Here is a 25,630-nt window from a genome sequence, read left to right on the forward strand (position 1 = left end):
TGTGATTTTAATTTCTACCTCCCTAATGACTAATGATCTTGAGCATCTTATTTGCCTTCAATATATCTTCTTTGGTGAATTATTTTCAAATCCTTTGTCCATTAAAAAAAAAGTTACATCGTTTCCTTATTTTGAGAGTTCTTTATATAGTCCAGTTACAAGTCCCTTATCATATATGTCATTTTCAATGAATTCTCCCAGTCTATGGGTTGTATTTTCACTCTGTTAACAATATCTTTTCAGAAGTTTTAAATTTTGATAAAGTCCAGTTTACCTTTTCTTTTATGGATCATGCTTTTGATATTGTGGCTAAAATATATTTACCTAACCCAGGATCACTTTCTTCGTATGTTTCAGTCTAGAAGTTTTATAGTTTTAGGTTTTACATACAGGTATATGATCAATTTTGAGTTACTTTTTGTATATGGTGTGAGGAATGAAGTCCAATATTAATATTTTATTTTATGATTAGTGCTTTTCATGGTCCTAAGAAATCTCTGCCTGCCCCAAGGTGGCAAAAAAAAAAAATTCTTCTGTGTGTGTGTGTTTTTTTTTTTCAAGAAGAAATGTTTTTAGCCTTTACATTTAGATCTAAAATCCCTATCAAATTAATTTTTATGTATAGTGTGAAGCAGAGTTGAAGTTCATTTTTCCATATTTGCTTTTCCAGTGTTTTAGCATTATTTGCTGAAAATACTTTCTTTTGGCCCCCACTGAATTGCCTTGGTGCCCATCAATAGTATTTCTTAGAAGACAAATTATAATAAAAAGTCTACCATGACTCACACCTGTAATCCCAGTACTTTGGGAGGCTGAGGCAGGAGGATCACCTGAGGCTAGGAGTTCATGACCAGGCTGGGCAACAACATGGCAAGACTCTGTCTCTATTTAAGAAAAAAAAAAACATACTCTGAGCAACACCCTCTCTTTTGGGAATTCACTGATTTAAAAAATAATTTCTGAAAACTTACAGTATTGTAGGCAATGATCTGGGAAAAGGGGATTCGAAAGGTAAATAAGACAGATCCTCTTCCCTCAGGAGAAGCAGTCGTATGAACAAATTAGGGTAGAGGGTGTGGGAAACACTGTGGTAGAAATTGTGTTCTCTTTGTCAGTGGCACAAAGCAGAAAGAGATCAGCTCCTCTTGGGTATATAAGGGAAAGTATCTTAGAGGAGGTATTTGAGCTGGTCTTGAAGAATGGGGTAAATTTTGGTGGGGAGAAAAGGCAGGCAGGGAGATGAGGAGAGCATTTGAAGCAGAAGGAACAGCATGGGCAAGGGATGGGGAATGTGAAACAGCCTAGGACATTTAGGGACTTTTAAGTACTTATTAGATATGTTGGTCTGATTCTCAAAAGAAAAATCTGGAGTTCCTTTGCTAATTTTCTTTTCTTGACAACAGGGTAACTAAATCCAAGGAATTCAGCATGCACCCTTTGATGGTGGGGGATCTTTTAATTGGATATTTTGGAGGAGGCTCTCTGGCCAAGGAAGTCTCTATTTCTTTCTAATCTAGGCCAGCTATCATTGCTTCCATATTAAAAGTAAACTTAATTTGCTACAGCTTTTGGCCCAGCTAATGGTGAAAGAATAGGAACTCACCACTTCATTGATGGCTTTGACTAGGTAAAGACCTTCCTTATAAAAATAAAAGAGTCTAATGATACCTGAAACAGAAAAAATAAGTGAGAATGTAAGACAGACAATTGAGCTGAAGAGGAACTGGAATTTTTTATATTTGACTTTGTGAACTTAACATGATGAGCTTGCTCATTCTTAGGCCTCCTTCCCAGCCCCTCCACTGCCTATGCTGCTCTTGGTCTCCCTGTCTTCCTCCACCCCTCACTTGAAATGTTCAGGTTGTTTTCCTTCCTGGGTCCTCTCCACCTACCCCGACTCCACCGGCATCTCCCAGACATCTCCTGTAAGACATGGGCTACATCCATCCACTTGTTGACTCCTATCTGTCTGAGCATACCATCCCTTACTGCTTCACACCATTATCCAACTGTTTGCTGCAAATGTACTGTATTCCGCTTGAGAATTCATGGATTCTTTGAGGGAAAGGATCATAGCTCACTGTTCGATGTGTCTTGCCTCTCAATCCCAACAAGCTCCTCATGCAGTTAATTTTGTTGAATTAGTAAGTAAATATGTTAATCTAATTCCCATTTAACCTAATGGCTCCAGTATACAAACATCACCCATAATGACTTCTTACTTCTTTCTTGAGGTGCCTCCCACATACTTATGACTTGCGTTTCTACACTATAATATAACCTTGTAAAGGCATCTGGCCCACTGTAGGTGAACGTCTAACTCAACCCAATACAGATTCATGGGATACCAGATTCATGCTAACAAATGTGCTAGGGACACCAAGACAGTCTACCTTCAGATTCATCATATTGAGGGCTACACAGACTTGAAATCAACTAGTATAATATAGTGTGATAAATGTGTGATCCTATCTTTACATCAAACTCCTTCTGAGTATCAACATTCCCACAGAGATATATCCCTAGATGCCTCAAGTCTGCACATGTTCAAATGGAATTCTTCAACTCACAGAACCCTGAAATCTTATTTTCCCATAACTGTTATCAAGAAATGGCATCATAATCCACCCAGTTATCTAAGGCACAAAGGAGGAGGCATTCTTCTTCACTGCCCCCCAGTACACTTTCCCACTACTTGACCCATATGCATATTCCATCATTCCCTAAGTTTCTCCATTAAATATTCCTTTCATTTTTTAAGCTTTTTATTTTGAACTAATTTTAAACTTACAAAAAGTTGCAAAAATAGTAGAGTTTCTTTGTATCCCTTGTCTTGTTTCCCTTAATGTTAACATCTTACATAACCACAGTACACTTTTTCTTTTTTTTTTTTTTTGGAGCTGGAGTCTCATTTTGTCACCATTGCTGGAGTGCAATGGTGCAATCTCAGCTCACTGGAACCTCTGCCTCCTGAGTTCAAGCAATTCTCCTGCCTCAGCCTCCCGAGTAGCTGGGATTACAGGCGCCCACGACCATGCCTGGCTAATTTTTTTGTTTGTTTGTTTTGTATTTTTAGTAGAGACAGGGTTTCACCATGTTGACCAGGCTGGTGTCAAACTCCTGACCACAAGTGATCCACATGCCTAGGCTTCCAAAAATGCTGGGATTACAGGCATGAGCCACTGCACCTGGCCTTCCTTTTCATTTTAACAGCCCCTGCCTTAGTTCCGCTGTTCACAATTTTCTCTCCTCAATGACTGCAATAGTTTTTCTGCCTCTCACTTTGCCTTTTTCAAACTCTTGCCAGAGTGCCCTTCTTAAATGCCAGTCTGGTCAGGTCACTCCCCTGCAGAAAGTTCTTCAGTGTGCCTGTGCTGGTTGAGCAGAGCCTGATGTCTAGAGAGATGCATGCCTTCACAGATGATCTCCAAGTGAGCAGACACTTTCCACTCTGTCTGCCACAATATGACACAGCCTCCTCACTCACTTCCAATGCTGACATCTGCCTTCTCATCCTCCACAAAGCAGGAAAGCTCTTCATATCCACAGGTAACAGTCTGTTTCACCCAAACATAAGGACAGGCTAGAGGGAGCCTAGCTTTTGGCGGGCAACCAAAAGTAACAGCTCACCTATCTAGGACACTGTCTACAGTTTTCCATACCATACTCCCCATGGAGGCCTGGTTCATCCTCAGGCTGAAGGAAAAAGAGCAAGCTCTGGTTTGTATGAGAGGGCTGCTGAGTGCTGGAAGGGTGTGGACTCCAGGGCCATACTGCCTGGTTTGAAGCCTGACTTTCCATGTTACCTCAAGTAAGTTATTTAACTTCCATAATTCAGCTGCCTCTTCTGAACAGGAATAAAAAATTGTACTTCCCCTCTAGGGCTGCCGTGAGGATTAAATGGGCTAGCACATGTGGAATGGTAGAACAGTACCTGACCCACCATACCTGTTCTGTACGTATAGTTACTATTACATGACCAGGGAGAAGTCTCCATGCCTGGCCCCACCCATACCTCGAAAGGAGATTAAACTGAGAACAATCTACAGGTACCTATAAATTAGGCTAAAAAGAAAGATGAAGAACAATACCCATTTCATCCACAGGAGCAATAAGTATTTCATTCCCCAAATCTGTGGCCCAGATGGAAGTGACATCAACCTTAAGCTTCTCCCATGCATATATTTGTTTAGCATTGTAGATATTATAAATTGCAAATCCTTTGGCTCCTCCAATAAACACATAGTCTTGGGAAACAGCCATACAATTTGGCATTTTGTTGAGCTGGGAAAACAAGGAAAAATATTATTTTCAGTTGTCACTATCTTCAAATAATAGGAGTTAGCTTTCAGAGACAGTCAGGGGTCCTTCCTAGATAATAATAACATTTCCTGGCAGGGCGTGGTGGCTCAAGCCTGTAATCCCAGAACTTTCGGAGGCCAAGGTGGGCAGATCACATGAGGTCAAGAGTTTGAGACCAGCCTGGCCAACATGGTGAAACCCCATCTCTACTAAAAATACAAAAATTATCCGGGTATGGTGGCATATCCCTGTAATCCCAGCTACTTAGGAGGCTGAGGTAGGAGAATGTTTGAACCTGGGAGACGGAGGTTACAGTGAGCCGAGATCATGCCATTGCCTCCAGCCTGGGCAACAAGAGGGAAAATCTGTCTCAAAAAAAAACCCCGAAAAAACAATATTCCCAAACATAGTGCTCATCTAAAACTCTTGCCTAAACATCAAGAAATTCATAGTATTTCACTGTTAGGGCAAAGAGAACAGAGAAAACAAGGGAGTTGAGAATAAATGCATATTCACAACACTAGGCATGACCAAAGGCACTGTACTTTATTCAGCTAGTGCACTGTGGGAAGAACGGTAGCCAAGGCACTGGCAGATCCTTAGCCATCTAGCAAGAGAGTAGATGAATACATTAAGAAGATTTTTCCGCTGGGCGCGGTGGCTCAAGCCTGTAATCCCAGCACTTTGGGAGGCCAAGACGGGGGGATCACGAGGTCAGGAGATCGAGACCATCCTGGCTAACACGGTGAAACCCTGTCTCTACTAAAAAATACAAAAAACTAGCCGGGCGAGGTGGCGGGCGCCTGTAGTCCCAGCTACTCGGGAGGCTGAGGCAGGAGAGTGGTGTAAACCCGGGAGGCGGAGCTTGCAGTGAGCTGAGATCCGGCCACTGCACTCCAGCCTGGGGGACAGAGAAAAAAAAAAAAAGAAGCTTTTTCAGTAACAACCACTGAATATAAAAGGATAATATTCAATTAACCAGAATGCCCCATATTTCCCCAGGCAATTACCAGATCATTTTAATCAACATCAGCATGCTTCTAATCTTTCAAACATGCACTGACTTACTGAATGCAGCTTTCTGGTAGGAATTCCTTCCTGGATCAGGGGCTTTCATTTATTAACACTCAGCTGAGAAACAGGGGCTCCTGGTCAACTGCTTACTCCATACCTGGATTTCTCCAAGTGGAGGGAAGACGGTGGGCTGGATCTGGCTGCTCTCAGCTTCCCTCAGTGCGTTCCTTTCTTCAATAATTTCCCAAGACTGGTCAAACAGAAGGTTCACCAGTTTGTTGATCATACGATAAGGCTGAGGCAAGGAATCCAGCTCCTCATCTGGATCCACAAGGACATTATCCTCTTCATCGTCTTTAGGCCAGTCCTTCTCTGTTGGGGGTGGCACCTCCAATGGTCCCTTTCGTGTACCAATGGGGTGCCTTATCTTCTGGGTCTGACTTCCTCTGGGGAATGACATCATAGAAGGTGGCACTGGGAATCTCTACGAAACTCTGAAAAGCTGATAAGAGAAGTAAACAAAGGAATTCTGGAAAAAAGGAAACAATGAGAAGATAGCACACCACCCTTTTCTAGCACAATAGCCAATAGGGACTGTTTATTCCACAGACTGGCATTTTCCTTAATTACCAGAGGACTATTACCACATTATTAGGATATGCTCTTCATATTAGTAAGGACATTAGAGGAGGCGGTATTTTCCAGGCCAACCCTAGATGATGTGTACTAAGAAGGAAAGAGGAATTTGATACCCTTGTTGATAGGAGGGAGGATGTCTTTCTGTCCCAAATACAATTCACCCTCTCTCCTACAATTTATGCTTTCTCCTCATTCCTTTCTCTCTACAGATGGCTGTGCCCAAGCCAGGTGGGCAGTGAGCCACAACTCTCCTCCCTTTCTTTCCTTCACCCCCAATCGGATGCAGTTCAAGCACTCCCAATCCCGACTGATTTGTTCCCTTTTCTCCTTTCCCACTACTGCTGCCCAGGAGTTCTGCAGACACAGTGCTCAGGGCCCATGAGATTTTTCAAGACCCTCCAGAAATGTTTGAGACATTAAAAAAAGAATTGACCAAAATAAGACCCATAAAATTCCACTTCTATCTGCGCCACAGATTTGGGGAATGAAATACTTATTGCTCCTGTGGATGATAATTAAATATTTACAAAAACATTTACAGTGTATTATCTCCACTCTGTGTGTGTGTGTATACACACACATAGATATGTATATATCAACTTATAAATATATGAAAGTCTGTATATGTATACAAAGAAAGTTCATGTCTACAAGAAGAGAACGAGTAATCTTTACTTCAGAAAATTCAAAATTGTACGGCCTGTGGGGTGGTTCATGCCCAAAATCCCAGCACTTCAGGAGGCCAAGGTGAGAGGATTGCTTGAGGCCAGGAGTTGGAGACTAGCTTGGGAAACATAGCAAGATCCCATCTATACAAACAATTTAAAAATTGGCTGGGCATGGTGGTATGCATCTGCAGCTACTTGGGAGGGTAGGGTGGGAGAACCTCTTGAGCCCAGGAGTTTGAGGTTGCAGTGAGCTAAGATTGTGCCACTGCATTCTACCCTAGATAACAGAGTGAGACCCTGTCTCAAAAAAAAAAAAAAAAAAAAAAACCTCAAAATTGTACAATATAAAAAGCCTTTCATATGTCACAGTTTTTAAAAAAATATTTAATGTAGAACATGGGATACATTTTAAGGTGCTTAATATATAGTGGAGTAGGGTCTTGGACTGTATGAGTGCCTACGGTCATGAAGTCTTGTAAAAACCCCGCTGCCATCGTCATCTTTGCTTACTGGCTGGAGTACATTTGTGATGCTTTCAATGTGTGAGTATGAAGACACTAGCTGACACTGGGGAAAGAACCACTGAATTAATTAGTGGGGAGAGTAAGCTGAGCTCACAAAGGGCCAAGAATAATGCCTATTTCCACCAGCAAGACTGGAAAGCCTCATAATTCACAGGGATTATGTAGAGTATTCCGAAAAATCTTGCCTTGGTAGTGGGAAAAATTAGCCCTAGAATAAATGCTCCTCTGTTATCACCCATCAAATCTTAGAAGTTAGATAATCAAACTATGTCTAAGTAACATTCTGCATCCCAGAACAAAGTTCAAGAATATTTAGAGGAATATAAAAATATCCAGCATTCAATGGAGTAAAATTTGCAATGTCTAGGATCCAATAAAGAAATTACTTGAGCTATAGAAAAGCAAGAAAATATAAGCCATAATAAAGAGAAAAATTGATCAACTAAAGCTGAACCAGAGTCAATATAGACATTAGAATTAGCAGACAAAACAGTTACAACTTTTGCCACAAAGTTATAAAGTTATAACTGTTATATCTATATCTGTATGAGCTTTTAGAGACACAGCTGTAAGGTCTGAGATGAAAAATACATCAGATTAGATTAACATGAAGATTTCAGAGGAAAACAAATTAGATGGGCAGAAGAAAACTTGAAGACACGGCAATAGAAACAAAATAGAAACAAACTTGAAGACACGGCAATAGAAACAAAATGAAACAAAAGAAGAAAAAAGACTGAAAAAAGAGAAGAAATGAGGTGTGAGGTCATTTGAAGTGGCCTAATACAAGCGTGACTGAAATCCCCAAAAGAGGGAAGAAACAGAAAAAAAAAAAAAAAATTGTAGAAATAATGGGCAAAAATTTTCTAAATTTGATTAAAACTATAAACCCACAGATTTGAGAAGAAAAACTATATAAAAATTATGGATAAAGACAAAATTTGAAAGCAGCCAGAAGAAGAAAGACATGCCATGTACCAAGGAACAAAGTAAAAAATAACAGCAGACTTATTGAAGGAAACCATGCAAGTGAGAAACAGTGAAGCAACATCTGAAAGTACTGAAAGAAAAAAACTTGTCACTCTGCTTTCTATATCCAGAAAACATATTTTTCAGAAAATTAAAGTGAAATAAAGCCTTTTTAGACATACAAAAATTAAAAGAATTAATCATCAACAAACTAGCGTTAAAATAAATAATGTAAAAGAAAGGCTTTTAGGCTAAAGGAAAAGGAACAGGGTATAGTAACTCCCACCTATAATCCCAGAACTTTGGGAGGCTGAAGTGGGAGGATCACTTGAGCCCTGAAGTTCAAGACCATCCTGGGCAACAAAGGGAGAAAAAAAATTTTTTAATTAGCCAGGCATGGTGGCATGTGCTTGGAGGATCACTTGAGCCCAAGAGGTTAAGGCTGCAGTGAGCCATGATAGTGTCACTGCACTCCAGCTTGGGTGACAGAGATCCTGTTTCAAATTAATTAATTAAATAAATAAAAGAAAATGGTATCAGGTGGAAATAGAAATTTACATAAAGAAGTGAAAAACACTGGATGCATTAGGTAAATTAAAAGATTTTTCTTATTATTTAAATATCTTTAAAAGACATTTAAAATGCTTAAACAAAAAATAAAAATGTAGTGTAGGATTAATAACATATGTAAAGAAAAATGTATGACAATAATAATACCAGGGCTAGGAGTGGAGAAATGGAAGTATACTAATATCACTTGAAGGTAGGCTATGCTAGGTTAAAGATGCATACTCTAAACCCTAAATTAACCACTAAGGAAATAAAGAGTTATAGCCAACAAAAGCGATAAAACACATAAAAATACTCAATTTAAATACTTAATTTAAAAAAGCAAAAAAGAGGAAAAAGGAAACAAGGAACAGATGGGACAAAGAGAAAGTAAATAGCAAAACCTAACCATATCGGCCGGGCGCGGTGGCTCAAGCCTGTAATCCCAGCACTTTGGGAGGCCGAGACGGGTGGATCACGAGGTCAGAAGATCGAGACCATCCTGGCGAACACGGTGAAACCCCGTCTCTACTAAAAAAATACAAAAAACTAGCCGGGCGAGATGGCGGGCGCCTGTAGTCCCAGTTACTTGGGAGGCTGAGGCCGGAGAATGGCGTGAACCCGGGAGGCAGAGCTTGCAGTGAGCTGAGATCCGGCCACTGCACTCCAGCCCGGGCAACAGAGCGAGACTCCGTCTCAAAAAAAAAAAAAAAAAAAAAAAAAACCTAACCATATCAATAATCACACCAAATGTAAACACTCCAATCAAATGATAGAAGTTGTCAGAATAGATAAGACTCAATATATGCTGTGTACAAAAACCCCACTTAAATATTAAGACACAAGTAGGCCAAAACTGAGAGGGTGAACAAAGGTATACTATGCTAACACTAGTCAGAAGAAAGCTGGAGTGACTACATTAATATCAGACACAGTATATTTCAGAGCAAAGAATAATACCTGCGATAAAGAAGTTCATTTAATAATGATAAAGGTGGGCCGGGTGTGGTGGTTCACGCCTGTAATCCCAGCACTTTGGGAGGCCGAGGCGGGTGGATCACAAGGTCAGGAGATCGAGACCATCCTGGCTAACATGGTGACACCCCATCTCTACTAAAATTACAAAAAAAAAAATTAGCTGGGCATGGTGGCAGGCGCCTGTAGTCCCAGCTACTTGGGAGGCTGAGGCAGGAGAACAGCGTGAACCTGGGAGGTGGAGCTTGCAGTGAGCCGAGATTGCGTCACTGCACTCCAGCCTGGGTGACAGAGCGAGACTCTGTATCAAAAAAAAAAAAAAAAAAATTATAAAGGTATCAATTAGCTGGGTGTGGTGATGTGCACCTATAGTCCTAGTTACTTGGGAGGCTGAGGTGGGAGGATTGCTTTAGCTAGGGAGGTCAAAGCTGCAGTGAGCCATGATCACACCACTGTACTCCAGCCTGCGTGACAGAGCGAGGCCCTGTCTCAAACAACAACAACAACGACGACAACAACCGCCACCACCAATGTAAGTTCACACAAAAACCTCTACACAAATGTTTATGGCAGCTCTACTTTATAATTGTCAAAAATGGTAAACAATCCAAATGTCCTTCAACAGGTTTATCAATGGATAAACAAACTGTGGTATATCCATATCAGTAATAAAAAGCAAAAAACTATTAATCCACACAACAACATGGATGAATCTCAAAGACATTATGATGAGTGAAATAAACCAGTCTCAAAATTTATATGTAGTGTAATTCCATTTATACAGCATTCTCAAAAATGCAAACTGAGTAATGGGGAACAGATCAGTGTTTGTCACGAGCTATAAGCAGGGAAGGGTGTTATTCAAAAAGGACAGCATGGCTGGGCGCGATGGCTCATGTCTGTAATCTGAACACTTTGGGGGGCCGAGGCGGGTGGAACACTTGAGGTCAGGAATTCAAGACCAGCCTGGGCAACATGGTGAACCCCACCTCTACTAAAAATACAAAAATAAGCTGGGTGTGGTGGTGTGTGCCTGTAATTCCAGCTACTCAGGAGGCTGAGGCACAAGAATTGCTTGAACCTGGGAGGCAAAGGTTGCAGTGAGCTGAGATTGTGCCATTGCACTCTAGTCTGGGTGATGGAGTGAGGCTCTGTCTCAAAAAAAAAAAAAAAAAAAAGGACAGCATGAGCGAGTTTTTTGGGAGTTATGGAACTATTTCATCAGTGGAAAGAAAAATGTAAAGCTGCCTTATCTCCAGATTATATGCTTATATAGGACATCTGATGAAATCTACAAAAACATTTTCTAGAAATAATAAATGAGGAAAGCAAGGTTGTAGGATACAAGTTCAATATACAAAAACTGATTGTATTTCCATGTACTGGCAACAACAAACCAAACACTGAAATAAAAATACCATTTACGACAATATCAAAAACATGAAATACTTAGGGATAAATCTGACAAAAGATATATAAAACCTGTAACTGGGCTAGGCAAGGTGGTTTGCACCTGTAATTCTAGCAACTCAGCAGGCTGCGGTGGGTGGGAGGATTGCTTTGAGTCCAGGAGTTCAAGGTTGCAGTGAGCTATGATCATGTTGCTGCACTCTAGTTTGGGCAATACAGCAAAACTCCTTCTCTAAAAAACACCCACCCATATACTGAAAACCACAAAATATTGCTGACAGAAATTAAAGACGACCTAAATAAATGGAGAGTGTGATACCTTATTTATGAATTGGAAGACTCAATTTTGTTAAAATGTCAATTCTTTTCAAATTCATGTACAAATTCAACACAATCCCTATGATAATCCCAGGTGGCTTTTTTTTCCCCCAGAAATTAAGAAGCTAATTTTACAACTCATAATTGGAGGACTAACACTACCTAATTTCAAGACTTATCACAAAGCCACAATATTCAAGACAGTGTGGAACTGGTATCAAAATAAACAAATAGATCAATGAAACCAAATAGGGAGTCCTAAATTAGATGCAAACATATATGGAGAACTTATTTTTGACATGGGCACAAAGACAATTCAGTGGAAAAAGGATATTCTTTTCAACAAATAATGCTGGAGCAATTAGATATCTATATAGGAAAAAAATGAATGCTGATCCATACTTTGCACCATACCTTGCACCATTAACTCAAAGTAAAATCATACACCTAAATGTAAAACTGAAAACTATAAAACTTCTAGAAGAAAACATTGGCAATCTTCACTTAGACAAAGATTTCCCAGACATGACATTAAAGTATAACCTAAAAAAACCAAACTGGTCATTTAAACCTTTTCGAAAATAAACTTGTATTTCTTCAAAACACACTGTTAAGAGAATAAAAGGTAATCCTCAGACTGGGAGAAAATATATGTGCAAGTCACTTATCTAATAAACTACTTGCGTGTAGAGTATTTTTAAAACTCTCAAAACTCTCAAAAAGAAATAACCTGGCTGGGCATGGTGGCTCATGCCTGTAGTCCCAGCACTTTGGGAGGCCAAGGCAGGCAGATCACGAGGTCAGGAGATCGAGACCATCCTGGCTAACACGGTGAAACCCCGTCTCTACTAAAAATACAAAAAATTAGCTGGGCGTGGTGGTGGGCATCTGTAGTCCCAGCTACTTGGGAGGCTGAGGCAGGAGAATGGTGTGAACCCGGGAGGTGGAGCTTGCAGTGAGCCGAGATAGTGTCACTGCACGCCAGCCTGGGAGACAGAGCGAGACTCCATCTCAAAAAAAAAAGAAATAACCCAAATTTTAAATATGTGCAAAAGATTTGTACAGATACTTAACCAAAGAAGATATACAGATGGCAGACAGACTCATAAAAAGATGTTCAGCATCATTAGTCATTTGTGAAATGCAAATTAAAATCATGAGATACCACTACATATATATTAAAACGCCTAAAAAGATAGACCATACAAGTGTTGTTGAAGATGTACAATAAGAATGCTCATACACACTGTTGGGAATCCAAAATAGTACAACTGGTTTGGAAAACAGTTTGGCAATTTCTTAAAATGCTAATGTGGAGGCCAAAGCAACTCCATCTTGGATGCTAATCCTCCATGTTAACTTCTGATTATCCCCAGTTCCAGAAAAACTTCTAAGATTTCCAGTTGGGCTCATTCCTTGTGTAAGAGCACCACTTACTGTAAATATTGCCCTTAGGTCAAAACAACCTTGATGTTATCATCCTTGCCATAAATTCTGCCCTTAAGCAATTATCTTACACATTCCTTCTGAGGCACCTTTCTCTATAGTACAGAAAGCCAGGGTCTGGTGGATAATGGCAGGGATCCACCATCTTGTCTTGCTTCCTGAGACACAGACATGGCTTCTGTTTGTAAGTCCCTATTAAATGTTTGTTTCTGAGAAACTGGGTATGTCAGCCTCTTGCTTTGGCCTCTCAGCTTTCTCAGACTTTTGGGGGTAGGTTTGCATAGGCCTGTCCACTGCAGGACAGTTAAACACACACCTACCATCACATCCAGTCATTCCACTCTTAAGAGTGGTAGAAGGGAACTGAAAACATATGTCCATACAAAGACTTGTACACGAACAGTCATTACAACTTTATTTGTAGGAGCCCCAAAGTGGAAACAACCCAATGTTCATCAATAGGCAAACAGATAAGCTCTCACACATTGTCAGTGGTAATACAAAATAGTATAGCCACTTTGAAAAACAGTTTGGTAGTTTCTTGCAAAGTTAAACATACCATATGTTTCAGCAATCACATTCCTGCGTATTACACTAGGAAAATTAAAACTTATGTTTCACATCAAAATCTGTACTTAAATATTTATAGCAGCTTTATTTATAATTGATTCAAATTAGAGACAACACAAATATACTTCAGTGGGTGAATGGATAATGAATTATAATACATTCACATTGTGGAATAAAAAATTACAAACTACTGATGTGTACAACATAATCTCAAATGCATTATCTAAGTAAAACCAGGAAAGAAAAGAAAATGCTACATACTATATGATTCACTTTATATGATATTGTGAAAAAAGCAGAATTGTAGGTATAAAAAACAGATGAGGCCGGGCATGGTGGCTCACACCTGTAATCCCAGCACTTTGGGAGCTCGAGGTAGGTGGATCACCTGAGGTCAGGAGTTCCAGACCAGCCTGACGGTGAAACACCATCTCTACTAAAAATATAAAAAATCAGCCGGGTGTGGTGGTGCATGCCTGTAATCCTAGCTCAGGAGGCTGAGGCAGGAGAATCGCTTGAACCCAGGAGGCAAAAGGTGCAGTGAGCCGAGATTGTGCCATTGCACTCCAGCCCTGGCAATAAGAGCCAAACTCTATCTCAAAAACAAAAACAAAAAACAGATTACATAAATCTGTGTTTAGAAGCACCCTGTGCTCACCTCTATCATCTAACATATCTCTGTATTGTACTTATCAGTTTACTGTGTTCCTTATTAACCTTTACCCTAGGACTAGAGTTCAGCACAGTGGTTGGTATATGGCCAGCACTCAATAAATTCTTATTGCTTGCAGAATTTCCCTGACCAGGGCCACGCACTTAGAGAAAACTTTTGGATCTCTTCCAGGCTCTTTCCTCTGCAAAAAATGAGTAACCCATGGGGCCAAGGAGATATGCTCACCCAAAGCCTAGTTTCCCTCTTTTGGAGTCTAGACCATGTTCGGGGTACCAATACCCCTGGAATTTACTGCCCAAATGACACCATGGCCTGCATGAGCCTTTCTCAGCTTTCTCCCGAGGGCAGACCCAGCTGCTACTGTGAGCACTTCTTGATCTGAAAGGTGGCCAAGGCACGGCTGCTTGCAGGGGTCTGGGCAAAAGTTGGATGTGGCTTGGAGTATCAGGATGGTATGCAAGGCCCCTGGCAGGGAATGTAGGTGGGCACCAGAAACCAGAAAAGAAAGGGAAGTGGGAAAAGACTGGGGGCCATTTCTCCCCACATTGCCATATTCCAGCTGTGTTTCCAGGTGTTCTAAGGAGTCTAAGAATTCTGAAAATGAACCTGGCCTTCTACATCACTATGAGGGTTTATTTGTCAATGTAGGAAAACAGACTATATTTTACTTAACAATTTATTACTTGATTTATAACTAAAATATTTAAACATACGGTATGCTGGACTCCATTTGTACTCTTACCCAGGGCCTGCAAATGTTATGAGCTGGCGTGACCAAGGGAATAAGGATTACAAAAATGTTGACGTTATTTTATTTTTTTGAGGCTGGAAAGCAGTGGCGCAATCTCGGCTCACTGCCACCTCCGCCTCCTGGGTTCCAGCGATTCTCCTGCCTCAGTCTCCCGAGTAGCTGGGATTACAGGTGCCCGACACCACGCCCGGCTACTTTTTTTGTATTTTTAGTAGAGACGGGGTTTCACCCTGTTGGCCAGGCTGGTCTGGAACTCCTAACCTCAGGTGATCCGCCCACCTCGGTTCCCAAAGTGGTGTTGGGATTACAGGCGTGAGCCACCGCGCCCGCCGACCTTATTTTGTGGTTATAGAGGGTACATTTTATAAAATTACTGCCACGGAGTGGGTGAGGCTCCATTTCTTCAAGCCGCACAGAACGAATGTTCAGCGGTGCAATTTTATTTGCAATCTATTTTTGCTTCACTTTGCTCACAATGACTCTTTTAGGGATTACCTCAGGTAACAATCTTCTTTCAGTGTTCAATAATCCAAGCAGAAAATTCTCTCACTTCATCCGGCTGTCATGCTAGGTTCACAATATGAATTGGCTTATCTCTGCCCTAACCACTTCCTTCACCATACATGGAGCTGGTGTAGCTCAAGGGAAAGAGACACGGCGCTGGGAAATGATTAGGCCCCACCGTCCCAAGCAAGAGCTCAGGAGAGTTCTCAGGCTGGAGAGACCGTTCGGGATTTCACCCGGGGTTCCTGAGAACCTGAGATCTGCGGGGAGGCGCGAGGCATCCGGAAATGCCCGAGTCTGGGGAGACGGAAGCCCTCAGACTTTCCTCTAGGAGACTCTACAGGTAAAGGGGAGTCCTGGGACTCGAGGGGAGCCGCGACACCCGAAGGTAGGATCAAAAGTTTTGCTCACCTGGCCCGGCGGCGTTGCGTCGCCTTGGTAACCACAACTTCCGGCTCAAACCGGAAGTCAGCGAAGTTGCTCTACAAAATGTGCGCCCGCCCCCTCTGGGGCGGAGAGACTCAGCCCCTCCCTCTCAGCCGATACCCTGGGACTGACCGTTCCCTAGGGATCTGGCGGGCCCCAGAGGACCCACGCCTGAACCCGGTGCGACTCGTGGCCTTTGGGCTAGGAGCCATGGACGCCTTCATCCGCTTCACCAACCAGACCCAGGGCCGGGACCGACTCTTCAGGTGAGTCAGGTGCCAGCGGCCTCCGCCCCTTTCTCGCCCTAACTGGGTGCTCCGGTGCCTATTCCCCAGCACCCGAGAAAAAGGAGGTGATAGCCTAGTAGATGGAAGCTGGAAGGACGTTGCCAGCTCCTACGGGGGAAGTTTGGTATCCGAGCCCCTCCTCACCCTAAATTCAACGTGGGTGGGCCCAACGCACCCGCATCCGGTCCTAGCCTAGTCCACGAAAGCCCCAGTGCCTGGCACCCTAGCCGCCTCGAGACCGCCTATGACGTGACACCGGCTGACAGATCCTCCTCCCCTCCTAACTTTGCTCTCCGGGCAAAGAAAGATTGGGTTCTCTCCACTCAACATTCTTCCGAGGGATTTCCTTTAAAGAGAAACTTCGGGTTACTATTTGTGGCCAGGAAAGCAAACCACTTGGTGTGGCTTCAAATATCTCTCGTTCTTGTTGTTGTTGTTGTTTGTGAGACGGAGTCTCGCTCTGTCGCCCAGGCTGGAGTGCAGTGGCACGGTCTCAGCTCACTGCAACCTCCTCCTCCCAGGTTCAAGCGATTCTTCTGCCTCAGTCTCCCGAGTAGCTAGGATTACTGGCGTGCACTACCACGCCCGACTACTTTTTGTATTTTTAGTAGAGACGGGGTTTTCCATGCTGGCCAGGCTAGTCTCCAACTCCTGACTTGAGGTGATGTGCGCACCTCGGCTTCCCAAAGTGCTGGGATTACATGCGTGAGCCACCGGGCCCGTTCTCAAATACCTCTTGAAATGTTTGAGTAGAGACAGAAGTTCTCTTCCATTATTGCCCAGTCTGTATCATTGAGGTACTGCATGTGGAATAGTTTTGTAAATTGTAGAACAAAATGTAGCAGGGATGAGACCACACCAAGTGGACTAGGGGGGAAATACAATGGAGAGAAGCTCAGAAAGAACTAACTGCACCTCTAAGGTTCATGCTGTGCTACTGAAAATATTAAACAGAGATTGTGTCTCTTTTTCTTTTGGTTCCATATGAAACAAAAAGAACTGAGAGATTGTATCTTTAATACAAATACAGTACTAGTTCATGATGTTTTAGAGATTTGGTTGATTCTAGCTTGATTAAAAAATAGTTACAGTTGCAGTTTTATTTAACAGCTCTTCATTCTCTTCTGGGTGTGCAAGTGCTGATACAAACAGATCAATTAGAATGGCCCCAATAATGAGGCTTTTGGAAGCCATCTTTATACCAGCTATTGTTCCCAGTGTTTTGCAACTATGAACTTATTTAACCCTCATCACAACCCTATGAGGTAGATACTCTAAATATTCTCCCCATTTCAGATGGAGAAAACCAAGCAGAAGGAGGTTAATAAGTACCACACGGCAGAACTGAGAGATTCACGTCCACGCAAATGACTCCAGTGCCCACTTAACTACCAAGCTATACTGGCTTTCTCATTAGTTTGATAGGTTTTTTAAATGGTTGCTTTATATACAAGCTTCATTAAATAGAAATTTCATTAAATAGAAACCTGTAATTCCAGTGTACCTAGAATGTACCCTGCAAGGTTTATCAAGGAAGTTGGTTAAAAAAATAATCATTTAGGCCGGGTGCAGTGGCTCACAGCTGTAATCCCAGCACTTTGGGAGGCTTAGGCGGGTGGATCACAAGGTCAGGAGATCGAGACCATCCTGGCTAACATGGTGAAACCCCGTCTCTACTAAAAATACAAAAATTAGCCAGGCGTTGTGGCGGGCGCCTGTAGTCCCAGCTACTCGGGAGACTGAGGCAGGAGAATGGCATGAGCCCGGGAGGCAAAGCTTGCAGTGAGCCAAGATTGCGCCACTGCACTCCAGCCTGGGCGACAGAGCAAGACTCTGTCTAAATAATAATAATAATAATAATAATAATAATAATAATCATCATCATCATCATCATCATCATCATTTAGGCCAGGTGCAGTGACTCACACCTGTAATCCCAGCACTTTGGAAGCCTGAGGCAGGCAGATCATGAGGTCAGGAGTTCGGGACCAGCCTAGCCAACATGGTGAAACCCCATCTCTACTAAAAATACAAAAATTAGCTGGGCGTGATGGCGCATGCCTGTAATCCCAGCTACTCAGGAGGCTGAGGCAGGAGAATTGCTTGAACCTGGGAGGCAGAGGTTGCAGTGAGCCAAGAACGCACTACTACCCTCCAGCCTGGGCAACAGAGCAAGACTCTGTCTCGAAAAAAAATAATAATAATAATTTAAGATATGTTTATTCCAAAAGATCTGAGATCTCTAGCATTCATTTCCCAGCCTCCTTGATGATCTGTATAACCTTTATGACCACACTGACATTCATAAAATAATACCTTGCTTTCTGTGCCAGTAATGCTCACACAAACATGGTGAACGTTCCTAAAACCTGTCGGACTGTAAGAAGTGTGGCAAGCACCAACCCCACAAAGTGACATAGTACAAGAAGGGCAAGGATTCTCTGTATGCCCAGGGAAAGCAGCATTATGACAGGAAGCAGAGTGGCTGTGGTGGGCAGACTAAGCCGATTTTCCAGAAAAAGGCTAAAACTACCAAGAAGATTTTGCTAAAGCTTGAGTGTGTTGAGCCCAGTGAAGATCTAAAAGAGTCCTGGCTATTAAAAGATGCCAGCATTTTGAATTGGGAGGAGATAAGAAGAGAAGATCCAGTTCTAAGTGTCCTCTTTTGTTTTATTATGAAGACAATAAAATATTGAGTTTATGTTCACTTCAAAAATAAATAAATAAAAGTAATGTCTTACTGTTGGCCTAATCCCTATTGTTAGACCAAAGCTCAGAAAGGCAGAGTCATTGACATGACCAGCCCTCTAACCAGGAAGCACACTTAAAAAAGAGAAAGTGATTGTTTATGATTCCAGTCTTCTCTTTTTATTTCATTCCTAGTACCAAGTTCACTATTTTAGAAAATGGAAAATGTACCACATTTTTATTGAGAATAATATTTATAGCATAAAGGGATTCAAATACACTTACAAGACAGTAGGAACCAGGCACCTACTTTATTAGTAGATTGCCAAATGGATTTGGATGTGTGACTATGTGATGTAAAATTTCTCATACATTTATATTAGTAAGCCATTGTTATTTGTAAGCATGACAATAATCACTTTATTAAATATATAGTATTATTAAGCAGGGTTCTACCTGTATTTTATATAAAATACCAATGAGTTTAGAAAGACAACTATGAAAACATATTTATACTAATTTATGTACTGATGTGTATTTGGTTCTTTTGTTTATAAAAAATTAAACAATCTTTAAACTGTGGACTTTTCATTTGGTTCTGGTTTGAGTTTGTGTCCTGTCACATAGATGGTAGATTACGTACATGGTAGAAAAGTTCATTTTAGAAATCTGAAAATCAGGCCAGATTATAGGTAGCTCACGCCTGTAATCCCAGCACTTTGGGAGGTTGAGGAGGGCAGATCACGAGGTCAGGAGATCAAGATCATCCTGGCCAACATGGCGAAACCCCATCTCTACTAAAAATACAAAAATTAGCTGGGCATGGTGGTGCACAGCTGTAATCCCAGCTCCTTGGGAGGCTGAGACAGGAGAATCGCTTGAACCCCGGAGGCAGAGGTTGTAGTGGAGCCAAGATCGCACCACAGCACTCCAGCCTGGCAACAGAGCGAGACTCGGTCTAAAAAAAAAAGAAAGAAATCTACATTGGGGAAGAGAAGGAGTATGGATCTTTGTAGACTTAACATGAGGGAGATGTTGTGCAGTTTCTCACTTCGACTATATCCATTTCTCTGTGCCATTTGCCTTTTGGACGCACATTGGCTGCATCATTGCAGAGTTCATTTTCATTACCTTTGTGTTAAATTTCCATGACATGTTCTACCCTTTGGCTCTCCTGTGGAATGACTGTTGCAGAATTTTGCTTTTGTAAGAGCTGCTACATGAGAAATGGTCTTGGAAATGTTGTCTGTAGGCATGTGTTTCTCTTTCCCTTACTTCATGAATTAAGTTTTATTTGGTTTGTAAATCATTCTTCTCAATTTTTTTTTTTTTTTTTGCATTTCAGAGCCACTCAGTACACATGCATGTTGCTTAGATATTTGTTAGAGCCTAAAGCTGGCAAAGAGAAGGTGGTAATGAAGCTCAAGAAACTGGAGTCCAGTGTGAGCACTGGTCGTAAATGTAAGTACCCTGTTTCTTGAGGGACAGTGGCTCCTGGTTTAGAATCCTCAGCCTCAGATCCTGTAATTCGTGGAGTAATTTCTAGGTCATTAATTTCTAGTCAATCAAGTTTATTGATGAAATTGACCAGTGAGACTGTCCTCATGGTACAACAGGTTTGGATGTGTTGCTGCAGACCATTCATAAACACCCTGTTATGTTCACATCTGGTGCTACACCTTGTCTTTCTGCTTAATCATAACCAGTGAGACAGACAACGTGTTAGTTCACCTTTAGTTCTTAGAATCACAGTATGTTTTAGCAGTCTCTGACATGAGCTTCTGCTCCTGTGAGCCCCTTTGTTCTAAACAAGAGTGGAATAGTTATATCCTAGACCACCTGCCTTTTTCCTTTCTTGAGGAGTGCTAGAGGATATATAGGTGGATACATTTTTGTAGACCATTTGTGAGGTAGGTTTCATGCTAAAGGTAAAAAGTGAAATCAATGTTTTGTGCTTATTTAATCACTTTAATAATACATCATACTGGGAAATCCAGTACTTTTCATAGCAGTTGCCTTTCTGACTCTTTGTTGTTTGATGAAAATCAGATGTTGCTATAGGAGGTTAGCAGAGGCATTAGAATGGAATGTAGAGCATCACATATTGATCAGTTGGTTTTGAGCACCTATGTTATATAGGTATATTCCTGAGCCTTATGGGAGAAGTAAGGTGCTTTAAATAATGATATATAAGATTTGGTGCCAAACTTGTTGGCTGAGGTAGAGGAAAAGAAAGGTGTTTTAGAGGAGGTGGAACTTGAGGTGAGGCTAGGGAGAAGGAAGAAGAGTTTCAAAGGGCATTCTCCTCTAGTAAAGGCTCAGAACTGTTCTGAGCAAACCATTGTATGGGAGGATCATTGTCAAACTACAAAACTAGTTTGACAGAGAGAAGATTTAAATTGTCAAGCAGAGGGATGGGAAGGGTGGGGCAAGCTTTTCTGGCTGGCACTGAAGGCCAAGATTAGAAATTCTGTTTAGATTATTTAGAATGTTGGAGCTGAAAGGTCCTTTAGAGGTCACTAATATCTAAGTCCAGAAGGGGCTTATCCAGGGTCATTCAGCCAGTTAGTGCAACAGCCAGAACTGGAACCCAGAATCTATATACTAAACTGTCATTACATATACTATTTTACTATTTTATGTTATTTTTGATAACATAATACCAAACAGTCTTTTTTTTTTTTTTTTTTTTGAGATGGAGTCTCACTCTGTTGCCCAGGTTGGAGTTGGAGTGCAGTGGCGTGATCTTGGCTCACTGCAACCTCCACTTCCCAGGTTCAAGCAATTCTCCCACTTCAGTCTCCCTAGTAGCTGGGACTACAGGCGTGCACCAATACGCCTGGCTAATTTTTGTTTTGTTTGTTTTATTTTTAGTAGAGACAGGGTTTCACCATGTTGGCCAGGCTGGTCTCAAACTCCTAACCTCAGGTGATCTATGCATGTTGGCCTCCCAAAGTGCTGGGATTACAGGCATGAGCCACTGCGCCCGGCCCCTTCTGAGATTATAAGTTTTCTGACGGTAGCTACTTCTGAGCGCCTCCTAAGGTATGGTCCTTCAAGGAAAAGTACTTATTTTGCATCCTCCGTGACGTTTAGTACTATAACTCTTTCTCAGAAGGTGTTCAGTAGGTACCTATTGATTGATGCATCCCTGATGAATTGAATTACATGCTCACATAAGGACATGCCATTGCAATGGTTGATTTAATTCAACTAGGAGCTCTGTGACAATATTAGTAATTGTTCTATCCATTAAATTCTACCATTTCTACTTTATTTTCTTGACAATAGGTAGCCAAAAGGGGTTTGGACCAGAGAAATGGCAAAATGATAATAGTGTTTTTTAAAAAGACAGTCTTTTGTCTGGAAAATAAATAAAATGTAAGGCATCAAACTCTCCAAGAGAGTATTGCATCTAGAGTTCATGTTATCATAGTACCTTCCTTCTAAAGAAGTGTAGCTGGTAAATAATCAGATGTAACTGTCCACACTCATGATTGACCTTGCCTGGAGTATGCCGTCAGTCAACATTAAGGTGTTCATTACAATGAAGGAGGTAAATTTAAAGAGTCACTGTATTTTTTTGCCTTCCAAGATCATTTTAGGTGTCCTTAATGTACTGTAAAATCTTTCTCTTTTTCTGAACAAAGGCTGAGCCTTGAATGACCATCAGTTGTTAAAAACACCAGTGCTAAACTGGGCACATTGGCTCATGCCTATAATCCCAGCTACTCGGGAGGCTGAGGTGGGAGGATTGCTTGAGCCCAGGAGGTTGAGGCTGCTGTGAGCTATGATGGTGCCACTGCACTCCAGCCTGTGTGACAGAGCAAGACCCTGTCTCAACAAAAAACAAAAAACAACGAAAAGCTGGCTCCTCATCCAGATACAGGGATTCTATCTTCCCGTTGTGTACTAATGAAATAACTGTTCATTATTGTGGGTTCTACTTGCAGGGTTCAGACTAGGCAATGTGGTACATGCTATACAGGCAACTGAGCAGAGCATTCATGCCACTGACCTGGTACCTCGCTTATGCTTAACATTAGCCAACCTGAACCGTGTGATTTATTTCATCTGTGACACCATCCTCTGGGTGAGGAGCGTAGGTCTCACCTCTGGCATCAACAAAGAGAAATGGCGAACGAGGGCTGCCCACCACTACTGCTTTTCTCTTCTGCTGAGCCTGGTCAGGGATCTGTATGAAATCTCCCTGCAGATGAAACGAGTTACACGTGACAGGGCAAGGAAAGAGAAATCAGCATCCCAGGATTCTCTTGGGTACAGTGTGGCTGATGAGGAAACAGAATGGCTCCAATCCTTTCTACTTCTCTTATTCCGATCTCTGAAGCAGCATCCTCCCTTGCTTCTGGACACGGTGAAGAACCTTTGTGATATCCTGAACCCTTTGGACCAGCTGGGGATCTATAAGTCCAATCCTGGCATCGTTGGACTTGGAGGTCTTGTGTCCTCTATAGCAGGCATGATCACTGTGGCATATCCTCAGATGAAGTTGAAGACCCGTTAGGGTGTTTTTAGGCTTGGAACTAGTACCTACTTTAAAAGATGGCCTCTTAGTGGGATAGAAATTTGTGTAAGTCAAGGCCATGTCATACTGTGCTTAAGTTCTTGTTCATGTGAGCATTTAACAACCTATGATGTGGGCAGAGATGAGGCCAAGAATGGAGAAGGGAGGAACATGAAGACTTGTATGTTTTTGGAGTGCTGGAGTGACTTGTGAATTTCTGAATATTTTCCCTTCATCTAACATTGATTGAACATCTCTTATGTGCATAGTGGGAGCTTAGTATTTGCTGAATGAATAAAAATTGAAAGGAAAAAATTTAAAAAGACCCAATCACACTGATCATTTAACACTAATATACAATAACTTTAGGGTTATATGGATCATTGGTTTCACATAATTACAGTAGGTCTGGTGCATGGGACTCTCAGATCTAGTAGAGGCTCTGATGTCAGTAGCAGGGTGGAGGAGAGCTGGGCTGACAGCCTCTCAACTTGTTGGCCCTTATACCATCACTATACTCATGTCCTTGCTCTGTCCAGAAGTAGAATCAGAAAAGCATCAGGCACCTTCATGGTATAAATTGTGTCTCTGGGTGCAGTGAATAAGCAAAAATCAGAAGCAGACAGGAGGGACTTATAAAAATAGGCAGAGGGTCACAATGGGTGCCTATATGTAGCCTGTGACAGATAAGAAGCTGACAGACAAAAAACAACTAAGGCTAGAGCCTCATTCCTCTGACTCCTAATCCAGTGTTTGTTCCATGCTCTCCCACTGTCTTCAGAATTGAGTAGAAATGTGATCCCCTCCTGAATCCTGTCTTTTGCCTCTTACTCTCCCATAATTTGGACCTTCCTTGTCCAGTGGTTTATATTCTTTTCTGGAAAAACTAAAACTGGGTGGAGTATGGTGGCTCACACCTATAATCCCAGCACTTTGGGAGGCTGAAGCAGAAGGATTGCTTGAGGCCAGGAGTTCAAGACCAGCCTGGGCAATGTAGTGAGACCCCATCTCTACAACAAAGTGTTAAAAAATTAACCAGGCATGGTGACATATGCCTGTAGCCCCAGTTACTCTGGAGGCTGAAGCAGGAGGATCACTTGAGTCCAGGAGTTCAAGGCTGCAGTGAGCTTCCACCGCACTCCAGCCTGGGTGATAGAGCAAGACCTTGAGTCTTAAAAAAAAAATTATAACAGTATTTAGACTCATCAGCTAGATTGTTTTATTTAAATCCTTCTAACAATTTAGGCAATACTACATTAATTTTCATCAAAATTTATCTAGTCAAAAAAATTTCATGATACTCCAGATGTAACAGGGTCACAATTTTCTATGATAAATCAGACATCTTATTTGTAGGGTGATTGAGGGAGGTGGAAAGCACAGGAGGAAGCCAGTGAAGAGGACACTGGAATGCTGAATCAATGACATTGACTCGTGTCCCTGTCTCCCATCTTGGGTGTGGGTCTTTATATGTGGTTACAGATCCTTTAGTTTGAGGGAGGTGAGGTAGGGAAATAGGATGCCAGCAGGTAGGAGGCTGATGTCAGCCCTCCCAGCAAAGCCGTGTCATTTATCTGAATGGAAATGAGAAAATAAATATGTACTTAATAAGTTATATTTCCCAGAAATGTGATTGAGATTCTCAAAAAATAGACTCAGATTCTTGGCTGTCTGTTTAACCAATCAAGATATGGAATTTGAGAAATAAAATTTTGGAAATTTTAAGAGACATGAAAGCTACTAGGTCAGGGCAAATTAAAAGCTTAAATAGCTATTTTTATTGTCCAGATCCTCTACTGTAATAGATTAATTATGTTCAATAAATTTCTAGACAAAATTGACTTGTGTCTGTGAGTATGTTCTGGGAATAGAGAAGAGTTCAATGTAAGGCAATCCAGCAGATAATCCTCAATCAGCCTACACAGTTGGTACAGCGAGCTCCGGGCTGGAAGATCCAGACTGAGGAGGAGGATGGAGAAAGATTGAGATGTAGAGCCTCTGGGTTAAAAGGGACCTCTGAATGAGCTCATCTAGACTGCTGCCATGGAGAGGGTGCTCTACAGTAGCCCTGTCAATGGCTGGCTGGCTTCTGCCTAGATAAGTCTGCGTTGAATTCATGGTGGTATGTTACAGTGGTATCCATCTTAATGGTGTCCTGGTACCTCCCTGTGAATCCTTCTTTCTAACTAATGTTTTCCACCCCAGAGCCTCCACATTCGTGAGGGATGCCAAAAATTGAAGTTCTTCATAGATGTATAGCCCAGCACATTCACAACTGAGCATTGTTGCCTGATAATTCATTTATTCAACAATGAATGTTTGAGTGCCATGCATGGTTTTGGGGATCCACTTGTGAGCAAGATGACCTAGGTCCCTGCTCTCATGTGGTGGA

At 41.7% G+C, this 25,630-nt stretch overlaps 2 protein-coding genes across 5 annotated transcripts in view; one reads left to right on the forward strand and one right to left on the reverse strand.

The window, feature by feature from the left end:
• The window catches only part of WDR93 (WD repeat domain 93), a 52,061-nt gene extending 36,274 nt beyond the window's left edge, over positions 1–15,787 (reverse strand). For both annotated transcript variants that reach the window (XM_025392975.1, XM_025392974.1), the window contains exons 1-4: positions 15,724–15,787; positions 5,474–5,818; positions 4,092–4,284; positions 1,604–1,668 (exon numbers count right to left, since the gene is read on the reverse strand). In XM_025392975.1, the coding sequence (XP_025248760.1) occupies positions 1,604–1,668; positions 4,092–4,284; positions 5,474–5,779 (564 nt within the window). In that variant the 5' untranslated portion in view covers positions 5,780–5,818; positions 15,724–15,787. The remainder of the gene's footprint in view (positions 1–1,603; positions 1,669–4,091; positions 4,285–5,473; positions 5,819–15,723) is intronic.
• Positions 15,788–15,796: 9 nt separating this feature from the next.
• Positions 15,797–25,075, forward strand: PEX11A (peroxisomal biogenesis factor 11 alpha). Of its 3 annotated transcripts, none has more exons than XM_025392976.1 (3): positions 15,803–16,004; positions 20,059–20,174; positions 22,667–25,075. In XM_025392976.1, the coding sequence occupies exons 1-3, from the start codon at positions 15,949–15,951 to the stop codon at positions 23,236–23,238; spliced, it is 744 nt and encodes a 247-aa protein (XP_025248761.1). In that variant the 5' UTR covers positions 15,803–15,948; the 3' UTR covers positions 23,239–25,075. The 3 variants fall into 3 exon arrangements, with proteins under 3 accessions (XP_025248764.1, XP_025248761.1, XP_025248762.1); XM_025392977.1 differs by having other exon boundaries at positions 22,760–25,075; XM_025392979.1 differs by lacking the exon at positions 20,059–20,174 and having other exon boundaries at positions 15,797–16,004.
• The last annotated feature ends 555 nt before the right edge of the window (positions 25,076–25,630 follow it).

This window comes from Theropithecus gelada, chromosome 7b (assembly GCF_003255815.1).
Source record: "Theropithecus gelada isolate Dixy chromosome 7b, Tgel_1.0, whole genome shotgun sequence".
In the NCBI taxonomy this organism is placed as follows: Eukaryota; Metazoa; Chordata; class Mammalia; order Primates; family Cercopithecidae; genus Theropithecus; species Theropithecus gelada.